This window comes from Anoplolepis gracilipes, chromosome 17 (genome assembly GCF_047496725.1).
Source record: "Anoplolepis gracilipes chromosome 17, ASM4749672v1, whole genome shotgun sequence".
Taxonomy (NCBI): Eukaryota; Metazoa; Arthropoda; class Insecta; order Hymenoptera; family Formicidae; genus Anoplolepis; species Anoplolepis gracilipes.
Genome location: NC_132986.1, coordinates 6,222,591 through 6,243,622, shown reverse-complemented (window position 1 = coordinate 6,243,622; position 21,032 = coordinate 6,222,591). Strand labels below are relative to the sequence as shown.

Below are 21,032 nucleotides of genomic sequence, written 5' to 3'. Positions count from 1 at the left end.
TTCGTGACACGGCGTAAACTGGAAATCATTAATTGTTGAATTAAAATATTTAATTTGCGATTGCATTTTACAAGTCGTACTCGCATATCTTAGCACAAACATATCTTATGTCATAATTTGGCATAATTTAATTACATTTTTTACTTGTATTATATATGAACCTTGCTTATAAATGTATATATGGTATATTGGAATATACATGCGTATCGATAGAACTTTTCCTGAAGGCATCATCTCTCTCATGCCTAAGCTCTCTTATCGCGACTGCTCGTCTGGGCTTTTAAGATCAGTTCAAATGATATCTCATAATCATTATATTACGCGCACGCTAAGTATGTTCCATTTCGATATGAAACGAATCACATAGAAATCTATGAATGATATATTCGATGCAAATAGAAAATGCATTCGCATAAGCAATGCACTGCAAATATAAATTATAAATAAGATTTGCTCCTGCGTCTTATCTCAACTAGTAGATCTTGATGATAGCGGTTTACTACGCATTTTGCGTGGTAATTTAAACAATGAATGATAAAAAGAGTGTAAAACATTCCTATAGTTTTATGTTATCCATCAAATATAGAATTATACATAGAAAAATAATACATGGAACAATTAACATATTTATATTTAAATATAAAGTTGGATGTGTGATAGAGCAGGTATATTTTATAAAAGTCATCTTTAAACTCATCTTTAAATAATATTAGAGGATTTGTATTTTAAGTTGTGATCAGTCAAAGTAAATAAAGAAAAATTGAGTGTTAAAAAATTTTTTATAATATTACTTGTCATATTTTATACACGTACAAAATAAAAACAATAATAATGTAACTGTTGATATAATGTTAGCTCGAGAAAGCAATTTTTGCAAGAAAATCGCGAGAAGACATAAAAAGACAATTAATTGAAAGGAATTGTTTACATTGGCATGAAGATGACCGACATCCATAACTAGAATGTTTATAATTTTATGCAGAATTCTTGAGAAAATGCATGAATAATGATAAAAGATATTAATTTTTTTAACAATTCAGAATTGCTATTTTTATCTTGATAATAGTTGTAATTAAGATATTATTGCAAGTCAAACGAGATTAATTAAGCATCAAGCATGTATTTAAATTAATTTAATATACATTTTAACGAAAATTTATTTTAATAGTAAAATTTTAAAGTTGACTGAAGGAAAAGTTGAATATTAATAGGTGGCACGAAATTACATTCCCGACCTAATTTTTTTCTGACAAAAGATTGACTTGGAATTCAGTAAATATATCTATTTCATTCTCCTATACAATTGTGCTGCGCGTACCATATAATATATATACACTTACATACGTACCACACCCAACCGCAACCTTGGTCGATCTCTTTTGCAGATTCCGCAGAACCTGCTCGTGTCATTTACTTCAACATTCGAATGATCCTTCGAGCATATGCTTCACGTACTTATATTTGTATCCGCATCACGAAGAACCGAATATACGCGAGAAGAGTCCTAAAAGGCAGAGATCAACCTTTCTAATGCAACAACCTGATATTTTACCTTACCTTGTTATATTTTTTTTTGTAACATAAGTAACAAACGGTCATTTTGGATGATACTTTGATAATGATGAATAAAAATTATATATCCAATTAGATCATATATATAAATAACATTTTCAATTTAAGGTAAATCAAGTCCCTTCATTTGTGAGATCATTTCCGATTTATACATAATGTAAAGTTACTTTATTCGCGTTTAATTCTATATTTGATTTATTTAAAAGATCTTGACGCACGAAAAAACTAGAGGAAGTGATACGTGTTTAGATGAAGAGAAGCTTTTTGTTTATCGTTTGGCCGAAATTGGAACGCGCAGATACTTACGAAAGGATGCTCGAAAAAAAAAAACGTCGAAATGAGAGCGAGGGCATTAACTCGATTGGCGCCCACCTTACGTCTGCTCACAAATCCGTGATTCTTTAGTGATGACGGGATCGTCTTTTAAGACGAGCCGCACCTGCATATTGTTTACAACTCTCATCGAGTATCATCGGATATCTGTTCAGAGACATCGTCTCTTCATGGTACCCACGCGAATTCCTACGTTCTTTATTGGCCGGTATATCGCCGTGTCATTGATTTCATGCGACCTTAATCAAAATATAGATCATACAATCACATGTTTCATTGACTTTGTGGGGATACGTTCACCTTCGAAGAGCGCTTTAAGCATACAATTTTAATTGGTTGCGACGTATGAAGATACTAAAAAAAAAGAATAATTACTGCCCGTTACGTTGTGCGAAAGTTACAACCAATGAATGCGCTACGATACGATAAAATGTCAAGATAAAATTTTTCAAAGAACGTGGAATTCTTTTTCTAATAATGTATAAGTGCTAGTAATATTAAATAAAGAATATCTCTAATTTTCAATAATGATAAATATCTTCTGATTGAATTTAAACTTTATTAAATAACCATTATAATTAACCGAGAAATCAATTTCATACTCTTATCTATTAGTCGTAGATTTTTAGTTTATAGATTTGCAATAAACCAACACTAAAAGCAATATTCTTCTAAATTTGATTTTTAATCAGAGATCGAAAATAACCACGCTTCTTTTCTATACCATACACGAGAAGAGATACATAATATATTTGTATGATAAATGGAGAACGACGAAGAATAATCAATGTAAAGAAATAACGACTTTGTTAACGCGCGAAAAGGAATCATTCGATCTCAGCTGTGTGAGCGTAACGAAACAAGTTACTCCCGATACAGTTTGTACAGATATATTAACATAATTTATCGCGCATCGGACTTATCTTGAGAGAAAAAACAAACATCTTTAATAAAGACAATTCTACGCGCGAATGTATAATTAATTATGGACCTTGACGTGGTAAAGTTTCCGTTCTCGATAATGAACGTATTTAAAAAAAAAAAAAACAAAAAAGATATATTAACAAAGAAAAAACATAATAAATAAAAATATCTTATATACCGCGCATAAAAAAATAAGAACGCACGTGCGAGCAATGTGTCTAATTTAGTCGCGTCGAAAAATCATTAATCATCGCGCATATTAAGTCTCGTAACACGAGCGGCACGATCGTCGCTCTTTCATTTAATAAACGACGTTGTCGCGTGGGATGCATCGATTATGAGAATGCATAGCCGTGATCGTGCGTGCGCGCGAGCAGATATATCCGACGCACATACCCGGGAATGACTCGACTCCCGTTGCGGTGACCTCACCCGAGGTGTCCACACGACAGAATACGTGTTCTCCTTTCAACAGGAAACCCAACGCTCTATTCGACCAGACTCCGGCGTGCGCGCCTTTTAACATCTCGCCTTATAAATCGGCGGATATTAATCCTGTGCATATTTATAATTCTTTGGCGCGCGTGTATAACGCGGACGAAATTTATGAGAACGCGCACGAGCCGAAGACAGTATGATTAATCCCCGATACACAAGTATCGAGCAAACATCGAGCCCGCGCGTCCACCGTTATGGCATCGATAATCATCCTGGGGGGAGTATTAATCTCCCAGAAAGAATTAACCGCGCAGAGCGCGGTCGTTTAGCACGTCGCCCATGGGCTAGAATCTATTTTTTTATCTTACATACATGTATTATCAATATGCTACGAGAGAATTGTACTTTAAATCCAATGAAATCGGGCGAGGAAAATTCTTAAGTTTTGAGCCTTATCGATTATTTTTCGATAAATTATTAGTGAAAGAAAATTTTATGGCTTATTAGTCTTCGAAATGACGGTCTTGTTAATTCCGTTTTAATTTAGAATATTAAAGAAGGAAAAATTTAGAAAAGTACATGCTTCTATTTTTCAAATACGTTAATAAATCTAGCCTAGTATCGAAACATTTGCAACAGAATCTTATGCATTCGTAACACGTGCTCATGTAAAAATAGCTAGTAAAAGTAGTGCGTCTATTCTCGAGACACGGATGCATTTCCCGTCGTTTACTCGTATCTTACTGGTGATACCGGTTTGCGGATCTCGGCCGTTTTATTCGGACTTAACTCCTCCTCCGTCTCTTTGTCTTCCGTTTCGCAATCGCGAGAGTACGATAAGTAATAAAGGCACGAGCAAGGATAAAGTCCTGCGAGCGCGTTGTAAATCGCCGCGAAATAATTGCCGAGAAGCAACGTCGTCAATCAAAAAAAAAAAAAAAAAAAAAAAAAAAAATCACGAAGATGAGTACCGTAACATTCCGAGGGTTAAACTCGAATCAGCGAAATAAAGATTTTCTTTTTTATTTTTGGCATATTTTTTCCTCTCGAAACATATTATTATTAATCATATTGTATTTATTATATTCTTTTTTAATAACGTAAAAATTTACCGTCTAAGTGAAAAAGTATCGACGACGAAGCTGAGTAAAAATAATGCATCGTAAAGTAGCTGTTGTACACCCACGCTCTACAAGTCTCCCCTGCCACCCCTCTCCTGTCTCTCATACCGTACCCCGCCCTTTCTCTGCACCTTCGTTTCTCCTGTTGGCGAGGTGATCAGTAGCGGTTTCAAGCGCAGTCTGCATGCTCACGTTCCATGCATAAAAATAAAACAAAGCCATATTCTTACAATTGAAGAAATTGTACAGCATAAGTAGCTTAAGGAGAATGATAGTTAGCGCTGTCATGTTTGCGAAAAAAAAAAATACGTACGTCAATCATAAACACAATCTCTTATTTCGAAGCAATAATGGTATTTAAGCGGTAAAATAAAAATTCTTTATCAAAGTTGCTGTTTATATTTATTTAGTCTTTATTTATTTTCTGCACCTGCTCTGTGAATTGAAATTTTATCTAATAATCAAAATAATGAAATAAACTGCAGAATCCGAGCAATACTTGATGTGTCAATGTAAGCTTAATTTTAACCATCTTACCGAACGAACTATTACTTGTATCAGGGCAAGGACGGCAGTCATTTTCTCAGTGTCGTAAAAATTCACGATAACCGTTCTCAGTGCAACGAACGAAGGATACGATACGCTGTAACAAGCTCGGTAATAAAATCGAACACGGGAGGTCCGGAAACTTTTAAATTCACAACCTTGTATGCATTTTACGTCGCTGTGATCCGCATAAAAATTCTCATATGTAATAAAAAGTATTTCTTTCATTCTTTCTTTTTCATGCAGTCACCATACCACAAAGTGTCATGTAATAACACTATTAAACGTGTTACGAAATATACACACGTTGCTTTTGCCAATCGAGTAGACTAATAGCTAATTGAAAGTGGAATGCTTGTACGACTAATTTAAGTTAATTTAGCGTTAATTCGACGTTAAATCGAACTACGCATTCCGATGTGAAATCGAAATTATTCTTGTCGCAAGTTTCTTAAAACATGTTTGTACTTATCTCGACGCGTGAATATCATTGCGATTTTATCAAGGGATCTTTTAGAGTTTAAATTTTATTACTTTTGCACGTTTTGCAAAAGAATGTTACAGTCAATGAAAACATTTAGCTATTATTTTAATATGCTTATTAAATAATTTTCTTTGTATTTTATGTTTTTTATATCTCGTTTTATACATGCATGTTATATTTAATAATTTTTTTATCACATAACATGCATGTATAAAATTAATATTTATTTAATATATGTAAATATATAACGCTCATGTTTGATATGAAGAAAATTGTGTTTTTATCTTTAAAAGAACACTTACCTTTCACATAAATTTTCTACTTCTCGCCTGAAGATGTAAAACAGTGCGTGTCTGTATCGTCACACGCTCTTTGTGGCTCGTGACTCGACTCCTCCCTGTGCGTCCTTTCTCCTAATGTGCGTAGCGCATGTCGTCGAGCAATCACGTAATAAGAGATAAATTAAACATTTATATTGTACACGTCGACGGCGACTGTTCTCTCCTGGATTCACCGGCACGTAAGAAACACACATGTCTAACTGCCGTCGGGATAGCCGTCGAATTTGCTTTAAAACACTCACAATGTTGCGCGATTCATTATTGCCGATAAATCGAGAGATTTGCTCTCTCGTATCCCGCAATGTTCATTTTTTTCCTCTTCGTGAACTTTGTCGGCTGATCGAAAGATGAAAATCAACTTTTAACGATGATGTTCTGTCGAATCATTTTTCTTCGAAACGTCATTCATGCTAACGTTGTCTTCTCTCGCATCTATGTTTATTGTTGAACGAAATCCATCGCTCCATCGCAGGTTCACACGATCCAAGTCACGTAGCTTCCACGATGATCACTATAATCAAAAAACATATGAATATAGATTGGTTCTCTGTGTACGAGTATTTCAGATACAGATATTACTGTGTATTGGCGAAGAAAAATGGCTAAAATTGCTTCAAGGCCCATAGCAGTGGCCACGAAATTTCTTAATTGCGAGTAACAAGAATATAAATACAAACAATGTAATTTCGATTAATATAGATTAGATTTTCACTCTGCATTAACGTTGATTGCTACACACGCTTACTTTATTCCGAAATTTTCCTGTGTAAATATCTATGCGACAATTCACCTTCTTTCGTCGATCGTTGTATCGGAGCGGCTCTCGCCATTGTTTGCAAATGCGAATCTCGAGCGTATAATGGTTCCGGCATTATTAGACGTAGGACTGTTACGTTTAAACGATAATCTCGCTCATCATGTGCGACTCTTTACGAGGTAGAGAGCGAGGACTCCGATAAACCATCCGCTCCCGCATAAATATCGTACTCGTGACGTTGGTTCTTACCCTGCAATCCGTCAAGGTCGCGATTACAAAGAACTCGAGCATCCAGTACCTTATTACAGTTGCGATAGTCACGTATCTTATTATATGCGCAGTGATTGGAAATTGATTAAGAACACGATCGATAAGCTAGCGGCTGAAAATCGGGATGGACGATAATTAGCCGCGTAATTCATACTCGGAGCTGAAAGTCACGGGACGTTGCAAATAAATCGCGAGAGTGCAAAATTGCAGTGTAAATAGTGTAAAGATCTTATAAAGATCTTATACAGAGAAAATAATATATATCATATTTCGTGGTGTAAATGAAATTTATATAAAATAATGAATACTGACATTTTTTCCAATATTGTTTATACTTAAAATTTAATAGATTATTTATATAATAAAAACAATAATTTTGTGGCATCTCTATTTTATATATGTTGGAAGATTTCAAGATCTTATTAACTTCAAACTTAAATGGCAAATCGAAATCTCCTCTTCTCATTTTTCTCAAATCTTGTATATACATGTATCAGCTATAGAATATAATTATGAAAAAATTTTGAAATTTAAAAAACAGGAGATAATGCATCGCGAAACTACGACGTATCTACTACGAAAATATTTGAAATTTTTATCGTAAGAATGGCTGACATGTCTTTGGAGGACTTTACGAGCGAGTGCGTCTCGAATAATTTATAAATCGCATGAACGCACACCTGCCTACGTCCTTCGTACGTCTCCGTAAACGCATGCGGAACACATAAAAGTGGTTTAACGCACCTCAATGTAGATTTGAGAGCCGACTGATTGCATCGCTGTTCGCGTTTTGCTTCGCTCGCGGGGGAACAGAATAAAGTACTTATTGGCGAGAATTTGTTCGCCGATTTCGCGTGCATTTAATGACACCACAAAGTTGAGACTAAATTGTTACATCCTGTAAATGTTATACCCAGTTTCCTTACTTGAACGTTTTACTCTGTAATTTGAGCATCGATATGACTTCATTTGCGTGCTATTCTTTACTTCAGTGTTGAATACTTAATAATAACTTTCCTATCTTTTTTATTACAATCTTTCCTATTATTATATGACTTTAATTTAAATTTTATGTATTTGATGTAAAATAAAAATGAAATATTTTTAGTATACATATATGCATAGGTTAAAATATTTTTTAACAAAATTTATAATAACTTTTTTCATCTAAAATATCGACATATGAATAAAGAGTTTCTAGGTTGTAATCGATTAACGAAATTTACCAGAATTTAATTTTTCATCATATTTTAAATTTTCAGCTCTTTGATCTTAAATATTAAAATTAAAAAAAATTTATGATCTCCGATTAAACTCTATCAAAAAAAGAATTTTATCAGGAATATTTTCTGTTTAACAAATACGCTCATTATTGAATATCCTACAAGACACTTATGTCTTTTGTCTGATAATGAAATAATCAAACTAACTCGGAGGTAAGACTCGAATTACAATATTAAATAATACAATGTGCTTTTCAGGTAGTACTTCAGGCGACTCTGGTTTGGGAGGAAACGCGCGGCGCTCCGGTGAAAAAAAGCGATGTCCTCGCCGGCACGGAATTTCTGTCAGTCTTTATAAACGGCGCCATGGCGCCAACGCCACAGCGACGTCGGGGTTTCCGGCGCGGGCAACACGTGGCTGCATCGGCGGGTGACAGCGCGGCCGCCGAGTCGCATCACGAAGCGTCAATCTATCGAATATCTCGAAACCCGAGCGGTGGTCGACCGATCTCGGTGTCGAGGCCGCAAACGAGCGGTCGCGACGATGTCGTGCGCTTTTATCCTATAAGTCAGAAGACGTTGGAGCATCGGCAACAGAATCTGGCGTCGTTGATCGATGTTCTGAGCACGCCGGGTGACATAAGCTCGACTCGTCTGACGCCATCGAATGTGACGACGATGACAAAGACGACGACAACGACGAGCGCGTCGCCATCACCGTCACCGTCGCCGTCGCTGCCGGTCTTTCGCGATCGAACGACGACCTCGAGGTCGAACGGGACCAACGGATCCGGCATTACCGGCAAAAGCATTAGCCGGCAGAAGGTGATTGGCGTCAGCGTCACGTCCACGGTCGAGGCTACACCATACAAAGTACGCGTTGAGCATTACAACAGCGCTGACGCCGCGGTAGTAACACGACCACCGAGTTTGGAGTCTTCGGTGAACAAAGAAATTATTAATCAATCAACTAGAGAATCAATTAAAAGCACGACAAAGAGCACCAGCAGGCCATCGACGTTGCCATCGACGTCGCCATTGTCTACTACAACGACGACGACAACGACGACGCTGCTACCACCAGCTCAATTCGTCACCGAGGAGCTCAGTAATATTGTCTCGGAGTCCAACAGAAGCGAATTCTCTGTCGATGAAGACTCGTTGACGAGTTGGCGCGGTCGCGTAACCATGACGCCGCGAATTCAGCATATCCCTGCGTTCGCAGAGAAAAATGAAGAAACCAACGAAACCAAGCACATTATCGACATCGACGCGATCACTCTTCCGACAGAAGTGAATTACGAGCTGCCTGTGGAGAACTCAGAACCGCGAGAGTTGAACGAGGAACTACCGGAGACGTCGTCAGATCGACTTCAAGGACGCAAGATGGGACGTCATTACGACGCACCGCTCTACAATCGATCAGGCCCGAAAATCTACAGTCAATCGTCCAAGGCGTATAAACCCGCGCGTACTTACAACGAGCCTGCCAAGATGTACAGCGAGCCGGCCAAGGTCTACAGCGATCCTGAACGAGTATACGGGGAACCGGCTAAAGTATATAGCGAGCCCGCAAAAGTCTACAGTGAACCGGCCAAGGTTTACAGTGAACCCGCTAAGATCTACAGCGAGCCCGCCAAGGTCTACAGCGAGCCGGAAAAAATCTATTCTGAACCGTCAAAGATCTACTCGGAACCGGCTAAGGTTTATTCCGAGCCAGCGAAAATTTACTCGCAGCCGGCCAAGATATACGGTGAACCTAGCAAGGTGTACGACTCCGAGGGTCAGCCGGTGGATCGCCAAGAGGACGGTGAACCCGATGAGCAAAACTACGAAATCGACGAATCGGTCAGCGTCGGCAGCAACGGTAACGTCCACGGGCCGCAGCTGGTCGTTACGGAGGAAACCCCGGGTGCGTCTGAGGACGGACACAAGGTCGGCTACGTAGTCGAGGGCAGAAACTATAGGAAGTACAGGGTCGAGGAAAGGACACCAGACGGCTTCATCGTGGGCGAGTACGGCGTCGTCAGTCACGATGACGGCTCCTTGCGTGGTGTCAGGTACACCGCTGATGGAACCATCAATCCACAGCTCATCTATGACGCTCTGATGAAGTTTCTCGCTCTATGAGCTCTGCGATAACGTAGAAAAAGGAAGAGGACGAGGCGACGTCGTCGACGAGACGAACACGACTGATTCTTTTGCTCTTGCCAACTCAACTGCCTCAACAATTAATTTTAAGGACGATATTTTTTTAGGACCTAAAGAAGAGCCTGTTCGACAACTAGCCACACGCGTCACCGAAAGGTCGACCGAAATATCGATGTACTAAAGTCGGATCTCGATGTTCAGATTCAGATTGCGAAAGACTGACAGATGAAAGTTATTCTTTAGGCAGCGAAAGTACGAACTCTTTTGTACGCAGTACTGCTCGATGGCCTTTGACGATTGTGGCAACCGATCGAAGTGGTTGTCGAATGTTTTTCTTACGGGTTATTCGCAAAGATTCTCGAAACGAGAACGGAACTATTCAAATATTTCTAGTGCGTGAGAGCTTGCACTTGGGTGACGACACGTATCGACTTTTCATCAGCAATGACAGAATTTTACGTCTGTAAATTTTATACATTCTACGATAATTTGGTATTTTTAAAAAGCATGATAACAGATTTATAATAGTCGCTTAATTATTTTTATTATAAGATACAATAAAAATTGCGCGATTCTTAAACTTGACAAAAGAAACAAAATGTTTAACAAAATGTTGAGAAAATGTTTAATCCCGGTGCAGTATCGGCGCAGCTGTAACTTGAAGTCGATTTGAAGCTTTTGTAGACAGTGATTTCCGCATATGCGTATCGATATATATGTTTGCAACTGAATATTTTACAGATAAAGAGAACCACCGTCGAGGATACATCCATCCTCGATCTCTGATCTGTGATCTCCGATAAAAAAATCTCGAATCAAAGTTTGGAGATTCGAACCTGATGAAATACTTTGAGTAAAATAATTTTAATATCTTTATTTCGTGAAAAAAATTTATATTTCTATACTAAAATAATCCATGATACCTTTCCGTGTACCAACGATTTTCTTGTCATCTGTTTAAGATAAAAAAATGAAAGTCAGTGATCGTTAATCGATTAGTACGACACAATATGAATCAGAAATAAATTTTTTCTTGCATTATATATTAGAAAGATGTTATCAATGTGAGTGTGCATGTATGTATGTGGCAAGAGACCTGTATTGATTAAAGATTAATTTAATCGTCAAAAGGGGATTTACGAATTACTCGCTATTATGCCAAAGTTAACGTTAAAACATTCAGACTTTTCTTATCATTTTTAAAGTTTAAGAAATAGTTTAATTCTCCATATCATTGTACACTATAATTTATTATCAAATGCAATACATGATATTCAGATATATATTTCAATAATACCTATAAAAAACATGTTTTTGAGATATCAAAATCACCAGCGAACAATATCAAATATGTCTGAATGTTCTAACGTTAATAGCTTGCGAAATTATTGACTAAGAATTCCCTTCCTGTGCTTTTATTGCGGTCACGCTTCTGTGATGAAGAGGTAAACGAAAAAGTTGCAGCTGCCAGGGTCCTCTAAGAATGATACCCCGAATTAGAGAACGGACCCCGCAGTTGCGATGGATAAACTGACTTGTCACGGCAGCGTTCTGCATGTCTCCTAGCTCTAATTATAAGTTCCCTAGATCTTAAGGTTGCCCCGCGTTAAAGGAAGTATCTCAATCAACGAGAAAGTTCCATTCTTTTTTTTTTTTTTTTTTTGCGTAGCGTTGATTATTTTATTTAACGTTTGAAACTAGCTCCGTTTTTCTCTCATTACCTCAGTCCTTGAGATAGTTCCTCTCGCCATGCAATATCAAGCGAGCAAACATATATCCTAAGCGCGAATAACGTTCCGCGAAACTCGCAAGAAGCATGTACGGGTGTTCCAAAATTATTGCCGCTTCTCTTTTGAACAGTAGCTACGAAAAAATCGATGTGTTATTTCTGGATACTATATACAGATATCTTTTGTGTATTGCTCACATTCGTAGACTATAAGTAACAATCTCAATGATTCTATTTTACTCTCTCGTATGTACACTTCTAAAGCATTCCGATATGTTACAGACAGTATCTCTAAGAACTCTACTCATATAAGTATCCTAGAGAACATTTACTATTAAAATATCATGTATAGTGCTGTACGTGCAGCCATCGCCATTTTTCAACGACAACTTTGTAATAAATTCATTGTCATAAAGATAAAATATATTCCAATTATTTTACCTTAATTTTAAAATAAATATCCTTGCATGAATTCAGAAAGTTTAGTTTTTCTTAATAGAAATATAGACTCTGTTATGAAATTTACTGTCAGTACCGGAAATCCGTAGTTCATTGTAGTATTCACTGTAATATTCGCTGTAATAATTGTAAGAAATAATCGCGTTTCCTTAATACTTGTCGCGACCGTAGTTCAAGAGACACTACAAGGACATATGTATAGCGCGACGACATATAACGCTATTGTTAATACAATGTCATTTGCGCAGTGGAATTCGAACAAACAGATACGCGCATCTTTGTATTATGTCGTCTTATGTTACATATATTTTCTCAGTAGTGGTAATAGATTTCAGAACGTTAGTCAAAATTTAAAAAAATTGAGTTACAATCACTACGAGATTTCTGTTTTTTTATTACATTTGTATGTCTCTGTTAATCATCCTTATCGTGAAAAATTTAATTTTGATATATAGTATAATGAAGTATTAATTTATTGTTGATTACTCTAATTTTAAATTTATTTCTCTATAAAAAATATTAAAGATAGGGATATTAACGTTATTTCAGCATTTTTATTTCCAAGAAACATTTAGTAAATCGTAAATAAAAATAAATATACAAGAATTAATTCCTCAAAAATATTGTAAATATAAATATTTCAAAAATATTAATTTTTTTATAGATGTAGGTACATACTATATATAATAACATAATAGTAAAATACTCGAAAGTAAAAAGTTAATAATAGCAGCTTGATATTATTTTCCACAGAATTTTATTATCAAAATATTCTTCAAATTTTTACTTGAAACAAATATCAATTTTTTACTTGAAATAAATATTAAAAAGTAATTGAAAATTACGCTATTATATTAAATTGTTGCAACAATAAATTATTTTACTATAATTAATTATTCTTTTTCGCTTTTCATATTCAAATGTTTTTTTTCTCTCTTCAAGACAAGTTTAAAGTCTCTCCTTATATATTATAAAAATAAGTAAGCAATTAGTTTGACAAATAACAGATAATAAATTAACAAAATTAATCTGATGTTCGTGAATTTTTTTTCTGTCTTGTTTGTTCTTTGCTGCTCCTTCATATAGTTTTTACGTAATACTTATTCGCGAAAATACGATTAATAATACGATCACACGACTTTACATAACACTTCTGTTAATTACACATGATAGTCTGTAAAACATCAATTAATATAGTTTATATATAATTACATGATCATAGTAAAGATTTTTATTTATTTGCCGATGAAAGATTAGGACAAAATAAATCAAAGCTTCAACGTTTCAAATTTACTTCTTAACTTGATTTTTAACACGCAAACTGACAGCAAGCATTTAAGATCTCAATTTCCAACGATTAAATCGAGCGATAATTAATTTATAGCGAGGAATGGCTAGCGTTTCGTTGGAGACAAAGATTTGGCGTGTGTACTCCCGACTAATTGTAAGCCTGGTCAGATAATGCCCTGATATCAGCGAGTAATTTTCGACTATAATTCAAGTCTCGATCGTTCGATTTAAGCGATAAATCAGGGATCGACACCGAGTTATTTGTTATGACTATTTGACTATTTGATACACAGAGAAAAACTAAATAAAGAAGACTCACGGCTTTTACTGTTCGACTAATCTCATTTAAAAAAAAAATTACAAAAAAAGTACAAATTTTAAATAATATATACTTTCTCCCACTCCATTCTTGGCAAAAGCTGAAAAAATAAAGATATTATATATACTTTCTCCCACAATCATATTATTTCTCAAAGTATAATCGCGATCAAATTTACCATTTGTTAAATTTATTTACTTTTTTGATCAAATTAATTAATAATTAATATGTTTTTTTTATTTACAATTCGCTATACAAGTATTTTTTAAAAGTAGCGATGCTAGCGTAATGTTATTTTCTTATTTCTAATATTGAATTTCTACTGAAGAATAATAATTCAAATTAGAATAAAAAATTAGCAATAAGTTACAATCAAATTGAATGTATATTAGAATTTGATATTTTATATTGAACATGTCAGAGATTAATTAAGATCTATTTAGAGAATATGTGCTTTGCAGTGAAGTAAAAATAGAAGTAAAATAGAGTAAAAATTTGCAATGATATCCATTATATATCATTATGTTAATTCTAAAACAAGGATAGGAAATCTAAACTTTTTAGTGGAATTTTTTCAAGATTACATGAAAATTGTAAATATCATTGTGTGTGTAATTAAATGAATGACTATTTAAACGCGAGAGGATTCAATTAATGAATGATGAAAATCTCTCTCTCTCTCTCTCTCTCTCTCGCTCTCTCTTAAGAAATTATTAAAAAAGACTTGTTTTCTTTGTGAATATCTACGGTTCTTGTTTTCTTTTTTTTGCGACCTAATGATCATACTAATAATAATTCTCATTTTGCTTGTAAATCACGCAAAAATATTACACTGTGATTAATGTGCCAAAGTGGGACGACATTAATGATAGCATCCTGCCCGCGTATACTTTTAGTACAAAATATATTGACAGAAATTCAATATTTCTTCACAACAATTTTTATTGGAAGGCTTGTTGATTTGTTTGCTATAAAAGAAGGCAGACCCATATAATAAAATTTTAATAACTTACAAAATTTTTACGATCGTAATTCGAGAGGTTGTAAAAGTCAATAATCTCGAATAAAAATTTAAGAGCGTAAAAATTATACATTTCAACCATTTTATATTTCGATATCTTCACACAACGAAATAAATTGATTGTTTATATATATGATATTCATATAAATATGAAAGAATTTTAAATTTTAAAACCTTCAAGATCAAAAATAATTCAGAGTTCAAAGACTTAAAGATTCACACATTCGAACATTCTATTAATCGACCTAAAGACAGTCATATATTAAAAACTCAATAGTTTAAATGGTTAAACCACTTTGTCATTTAAAAATCATTTTGATGATCGTCAAAGAGTGATTCTCTGTTCAACATGTTTATGATAGACGACATCTCTAAGTCGTTCTTAATTTCGCTGTATCCGTTTCGATCGCTCGCGAGCGATCGAAACGGAACTTAAGAATCCAAATACTCGCGAATGGATGGAATTGATAGTGCGCCGAGCAACGACACTGTGACTGGTTCTTCATTATCTTGGCGCCAGACAGGAATTACTCGCGAGATACTACTCGGGCGTTTTGGGGCCAGTGAACGTCCTTGAAGGCCAGGCAGTTTTCTCCTCCGAATATGTCCGCTCGTATTTCGATAACTTTACGTTTACACCAATAATGGCTACAACGATCTATCTCAAGCAACATTTGTCAAAATCGTGATCAGTGTTTTTTTATTTTGAATAATATTTTGCACTGTGAGAAAATCTAAGCATTATGATGATCATTAGCTCTGTATAGATTTATATTAAATAAATCTTTAATCCTCGTCTAATATATCTTATATAATTGCATTCGCGTAATTAGTATAATTAATATTAGTTTGCAACTATATCATGTAATTACTAATCAAAATATATATTTTCTTTATTTATTTCTTTCTCACTCTTTTATAATAAAATACATTTAATTAAAGTATATATCTAATATTTGTTTCTTTTTCTCTTTTTTATTTCTCAGGGTGTGTTATTGAATAAAATTTCATACATTATATATTTGACGTCTCAGACAATTTAATTTGTTTAATAAATATTTTAATAATTTATATACATAGAATTCTCGCTAGAAATTAAAATTGATTGCAGAATAATGAAACCTCACTTAAAGCCGATAGAACTATCGAAATACGAGCGAAATACTAGCGGCTCACCTTGATACTTGTACGTTTAATATTTTGAGCTAATTTGTTTAACAAATATATTCTAATAATCTTTACGCATCGAACTTTTTGTAGAACTACTGTAGTCTCAAGTGCTTAAAATCTGACAAGAAAAATGCTAACAAAATCGTCGAGAATAAAGTGAGATGCAACGTTTCATTGAACTTGGTATCTTAATACCTCGCGTTATTTCTTTGTTTTTTTTTTGTTTAATGCTCAAAACTACTTGTTAATCTATCAAGGTCTCTAAAACTATTAAAAATAAAACCAAAGTTCTCAATAATTAAGTTTCTACTAAGTGAAATGCCAGTTTCAAACATACCATTTATATTAGTATTTGATACATAGTAATAAAATTTTCTATTTTTTAATCTGCATTTTATAAAACGTAAAATTAATTATGTGCATCTTTTATACGATATACATATAACATTTAATGTGTTAGTATATATTATATTATTTATATGCTTATCATGTAAATAACACAATGTATAAAAATGTAGAAAAATATATGCAAAAAGTACATTTAATTTTTATTGTATATTTTTTAAATAATTTGTATCACATTATTAATAAATATTTTTCAATTGTGTATTCATAAAATAACAATATTTACTATTATACTTACTCAATCGTAACTCGTCTAATTGATATCAATTCATTACATGGGGATTAAATATATCTAATTAATTATAGACTTACCAGTCATAGTTCCATTGCTTTTTTCTTGTCTTAATAAGAAAGAGACAACTCGACAAAGCTTTGACGGATTATCTTGAGATGAGCGTACTTGTTTAGCACGAAAGAGAGACGTAATTTATTTATATACATATAACACAAGTTTGCCTCCCTTCAATTTCGAGAATCGCCCGCGAGGCTCCATGTTTTTGTCCAACGGAACAATTTGATATTTTTCTAGCCGGTATTCTTGAAATCCATCTATGCAGAATGGCCATTCGGCGATTAGCGAAAACGCGATTATACTACGAGATTTACACGCTACTCGGCATACGAGTTAATATACCGATTGATGTACCGAGCAAATGTAGATCACTATTATTAACGAAATTTAATCCAACGTAATCACGACACTCAACATTTTCTGCTCGACACTCCCGAAATTCAACTACTCGCGACGGTTGCCACTCGTGATGTGCGTCCTTTTCAAGGACACCAATCATTAATATTGATATAATATATAATCATGAATATTGATTATCTTACAATTCAACATTTCTATAACTACTATCGTAATCGAAATACATGTCAGATTTCGATTTTAGCAATAAAATTTTACTCTCATCTTTTACGCGCAACAATTATTATAAAAAAATTAATAATATAACATTAAACTTACGAAAAAGTGTGCAAAAAAACTCGCATGCAAGTCGCTCACAATTGAATTGCTTGCCGAGTTTCTTGTCATTTTATATACAATAACATAATATAACGATACGTCTATACGCGTTACAAATATTAGTATGTTCCGTCGATCGAAAGCGCAATTAATTTGTTATAGACAAACAGAGAATATCTTAAGTGAAATGTTTAAAAATTTTTATAAATTTTGAAAATTGTTAAATACAAAGCTAATAAAAATGCAAAATATTTCTAAAGTGCATGTTATTCTATTTATATATAATACATTTCTATTTTCTATTACATATATTACATTTCTAATATTTGCTTTAAATTTTTGAAAGCAATTTTCTTTCTTTATCCAAAAATATATTTAAAAAATTTTTTCTACGATAATTTTTTCCAATCAATTACACTCAATTTACACGCTGTCTTATCGTATAGATGGAACCAGGTGACTCTCACCTGACTCAGGTGAGAGTCGGTAAGTTAGGAAAGGGTCTTACCGCTATACGGTCGGATTATCGTGTACAGTGTGCCGGATTAAGAGAGGAATAGCGTTCGTTCAAAGGACCAATCGTTGGGGTTTCGACGGCGAATAAACACGGTCACGCGACTCCGCCACTCGATATATCGTCCATCGACGTGCGCCACCCGGTCACGCTTCTTATTGTGCAAATAATTGAAATACTAATCCCCTTTACCCTCGCGCATGACAGTCAGGACGTGATCGGACAGACGTGGCGCGACGACTCGCTATTTAGAAGTGCGTACTCGAGAGGGTGCGAGCCCGGAACGGGATATGCGCCGCAAAAGTGGAAGCGCAAACGCGCGACACGCACCCATCCCGCGGGGATACACGTGACTATATGCTTTTGCTTTAAACTATCGACGTGCCTCGTATATTTGCACGCGCGACAAAGGAAACTTTAGATTGTGTTACAGTTGAAAAAAGAAAGGTAGCTCTCACGCGATTCTAAGGGTGAAAGATTAGAGGATCAATGTACGAAAACCAGAAGATCCGCGCTTTCAAAAGTTATAGAGGGATCGCAGAATCTTGAGAAATATTTTAGAATGTAGAACAATGGGATATCGAGTAAAATATTATCTTTGCAGAAGAATTTAATGATCAAACTGTTATTTATAGTGAGTAATTCAAAATGTAAAAATTTCGCAAATCGAACATTTATACAAAACATTTCGAGTTCCCTTTTAATTTTTATTATTTAAGAAAAAAAAGTTCAAAATATTAAAACAATAAAATCTTAACATTATTTTGAAGTATAAATATTACATTATAAAAATTAAAAAATTATATAATTTTTAATCTTAAATTTTTATTAATATTCTAAAGATTCTAAATCATTTTTTTAGAGTCTTTAGATCTTAGATTCATGTTATTTAATATACATACTATATATATAGTTCAAAGGATATAATGGCTGGCTGCGTATGCCGATAGCAATATTATATTATTACTAATCGCTACAAATCAACATATGATTATCAGTACATTGCGAACATCAGGTAGTGGGACAGACGCGGAAGAAGCATCTCGGAAAGCGGTTTGAATGATCATATACAGAGGATAACGAATAGGAAATTAGCAGTGCGTGAACGTACCAAGAGTGACAAGGTATGCCACCTGTGCGTACTGTTCCCCCATCACAATAAGGGGAGGATCCACTCTGCAGTGTGATAAAGAGGGAGAGAAAGGAAGCTTGGTATATCCTTCGTTCTTTGCGACTCGTCACTCCTCCCACGCCTTTATTCCTCCAAGAAGAATCTCTACAGCTCGCAACGCGACTGGTACAAAGGCAGTCGACGGAGGCATTCAGAGCCAACGTAGATCTTTGATAAAACATTGAATACTGCATCCATTCAAAATCTATCCGTCCTTCTCCTCTCGCCTCTTCAACAGCCGCTTCTGTTCTCCTTCCGAGGACTCCTTGGGATGCACGCCTACAAAACGAATTGGAAATGTCGTCGAAATCTCAGTCTGCACAATCTTCAATCTGACGACTGTTCGACCAGTTTAGAATGGAGGTGGCTGTTGCGCCGCATAAATATGAATAAATTTTGATCATGGCTTTATGGGTCATTGACAATGATGTAGAACGAGTCGCTATCTTGCATACAAAGAGCGACGTGGAAACTATATTAATTATGCTTTTATCTTAAGCAATTGGAGAATGTGTTTGACATTTTTATATCGAGTATCTAAAAAGAATTTTTTAAATCTTTTAATAACACTGTTCAATAGATGAAGAATTGGACATTATATTTTCCGATGATCATGAATTCAACTTTGAAAGCTGACGACCTTAAAATATAAATGATCCATTTTAGCAGAAGTTATTTCAGCTTTACTAATTATCATTTTATTTGTCGTATTAAAATATATCAACCGTCTTGTGAAAATATCTTGAGACATAAAATTTACAGTAAACTGCAATCTGTATCCCGTTATTGATAAGAAACGTTTATAAGTTAAATGACTGCAATAAATTTAGCAGGAATTCCGGATGATCGTAAATATCGTTCGAGCAAACGGTAATTAAATAGCAGCTCTAAAATTTAGTTTTCTCTCTCTTGTTTTCTCTCGATCTACATACATAAATACGAAATTACACATCATACTCTATCCATCATAATTATCTCATACGATAATTAAAATCACACAGCAAGGCAAGAGCATTTTCATTAGATTATCGCTGCCGCGCATTCCGACACTCATATCCCGCTAATTAAATCTTGACATGAGCGAGCACCTTTCATATTTTATCTCCGATTCTGCGTGTCATCGATAGCCTATAATGGAGAAGTAATTTGTCACATCGTACACCGACATCGCACTAACATTGGACGCAACCGCGTTAAGTGATTTGTCCTTGCCATCTCGAGAAGCCGCCATTATGCGCCGTTGTGAATATAGATATGCCGGCGAGACGGGGAGAACCGTTTTTCCTTCAAAAGAGATCCGATAAGCAAAACGAAGACCTTAATGTTGAATGTTACGCGCTATTTGTATGAATCAATCATCGTCTGTTGCTAACCCCTTAGGAGAATCTGTCACACTCACACATTAATTTAATAATTAAAATTATGTTTGAAGTACAAAAGATTAAAGATCTTTTTTCATTTTTTTATCATGTAAATAAATACAAGAATAATAAATAGATTCTAAATAAAAAATCAATTATATAAAATTAATATATAAAAATTAATTATATAATATTAAATCAATAATCAATTATATAAATACTAAAGTCAATAAGAAATTAATGATAATAAATAAGCAAAAAATTATGTAAATATACATGTTGTGATATGACTAAAAACGTATACCTGAAAATAAAGGTTCTATATTTTTTTGTCATCAAGATTTCTTTTGAGATATAGCTTTGACGCGTGTAATAACCATAAAAATTAATAGCGTAAGCCACCTTTTTGCAAAAACAAATATAGATTCTACATTTTTCTGCCCATCAAGATTTCTTTGAAAAATAT

At 34.5% G+C, this 21,032-nt stretch overlaps 1 protein-coding gene and 1 long non-coding RNA gene across 2 annotated transcripts in view; one reads left to right on the top strand and one right to left on the bottom strand.

Moving 5' to 3' along the window:
* LOC140675045 (uncharacterized) overlaps nucleotides 1-12,495 on the top strand; it is a 37,684-nt gene extending 25,189 nt beyond the window's left edge. Inside the window, exon 2 of the mRNA XM_072909060.1 lies at nucleotides 8,268-12,495. Within this exon, the coding sequence (XP_072765161.1) occupies nucleotides 8,268-10,139 (1,872 nt within the window). The 3' untranslated portion in view covers nucleotides 10,140-12,495. The remainder of the gene's footprint in view (nucleotides 1-8,267) is intronic.
* The window catches only part of LOC140675050 (uncharacterized), a 73,802-nt gene that overhangs the window by 40,274 nt on the left and 12,496 nt on the right, over nucleotides 1-21,032 (bottom strand). Inside the window, exon 2 of the long non-coding RNA XR_012048309.1 lies at nucleotides 5,721-6,270. This is a non-coding gene — a long non-coding RNA (uncharacterized lncRNA). The remainder of the gene's footprint in view (nucleotides 1-5,720; nucleotides 6,271-21,032) is intronic.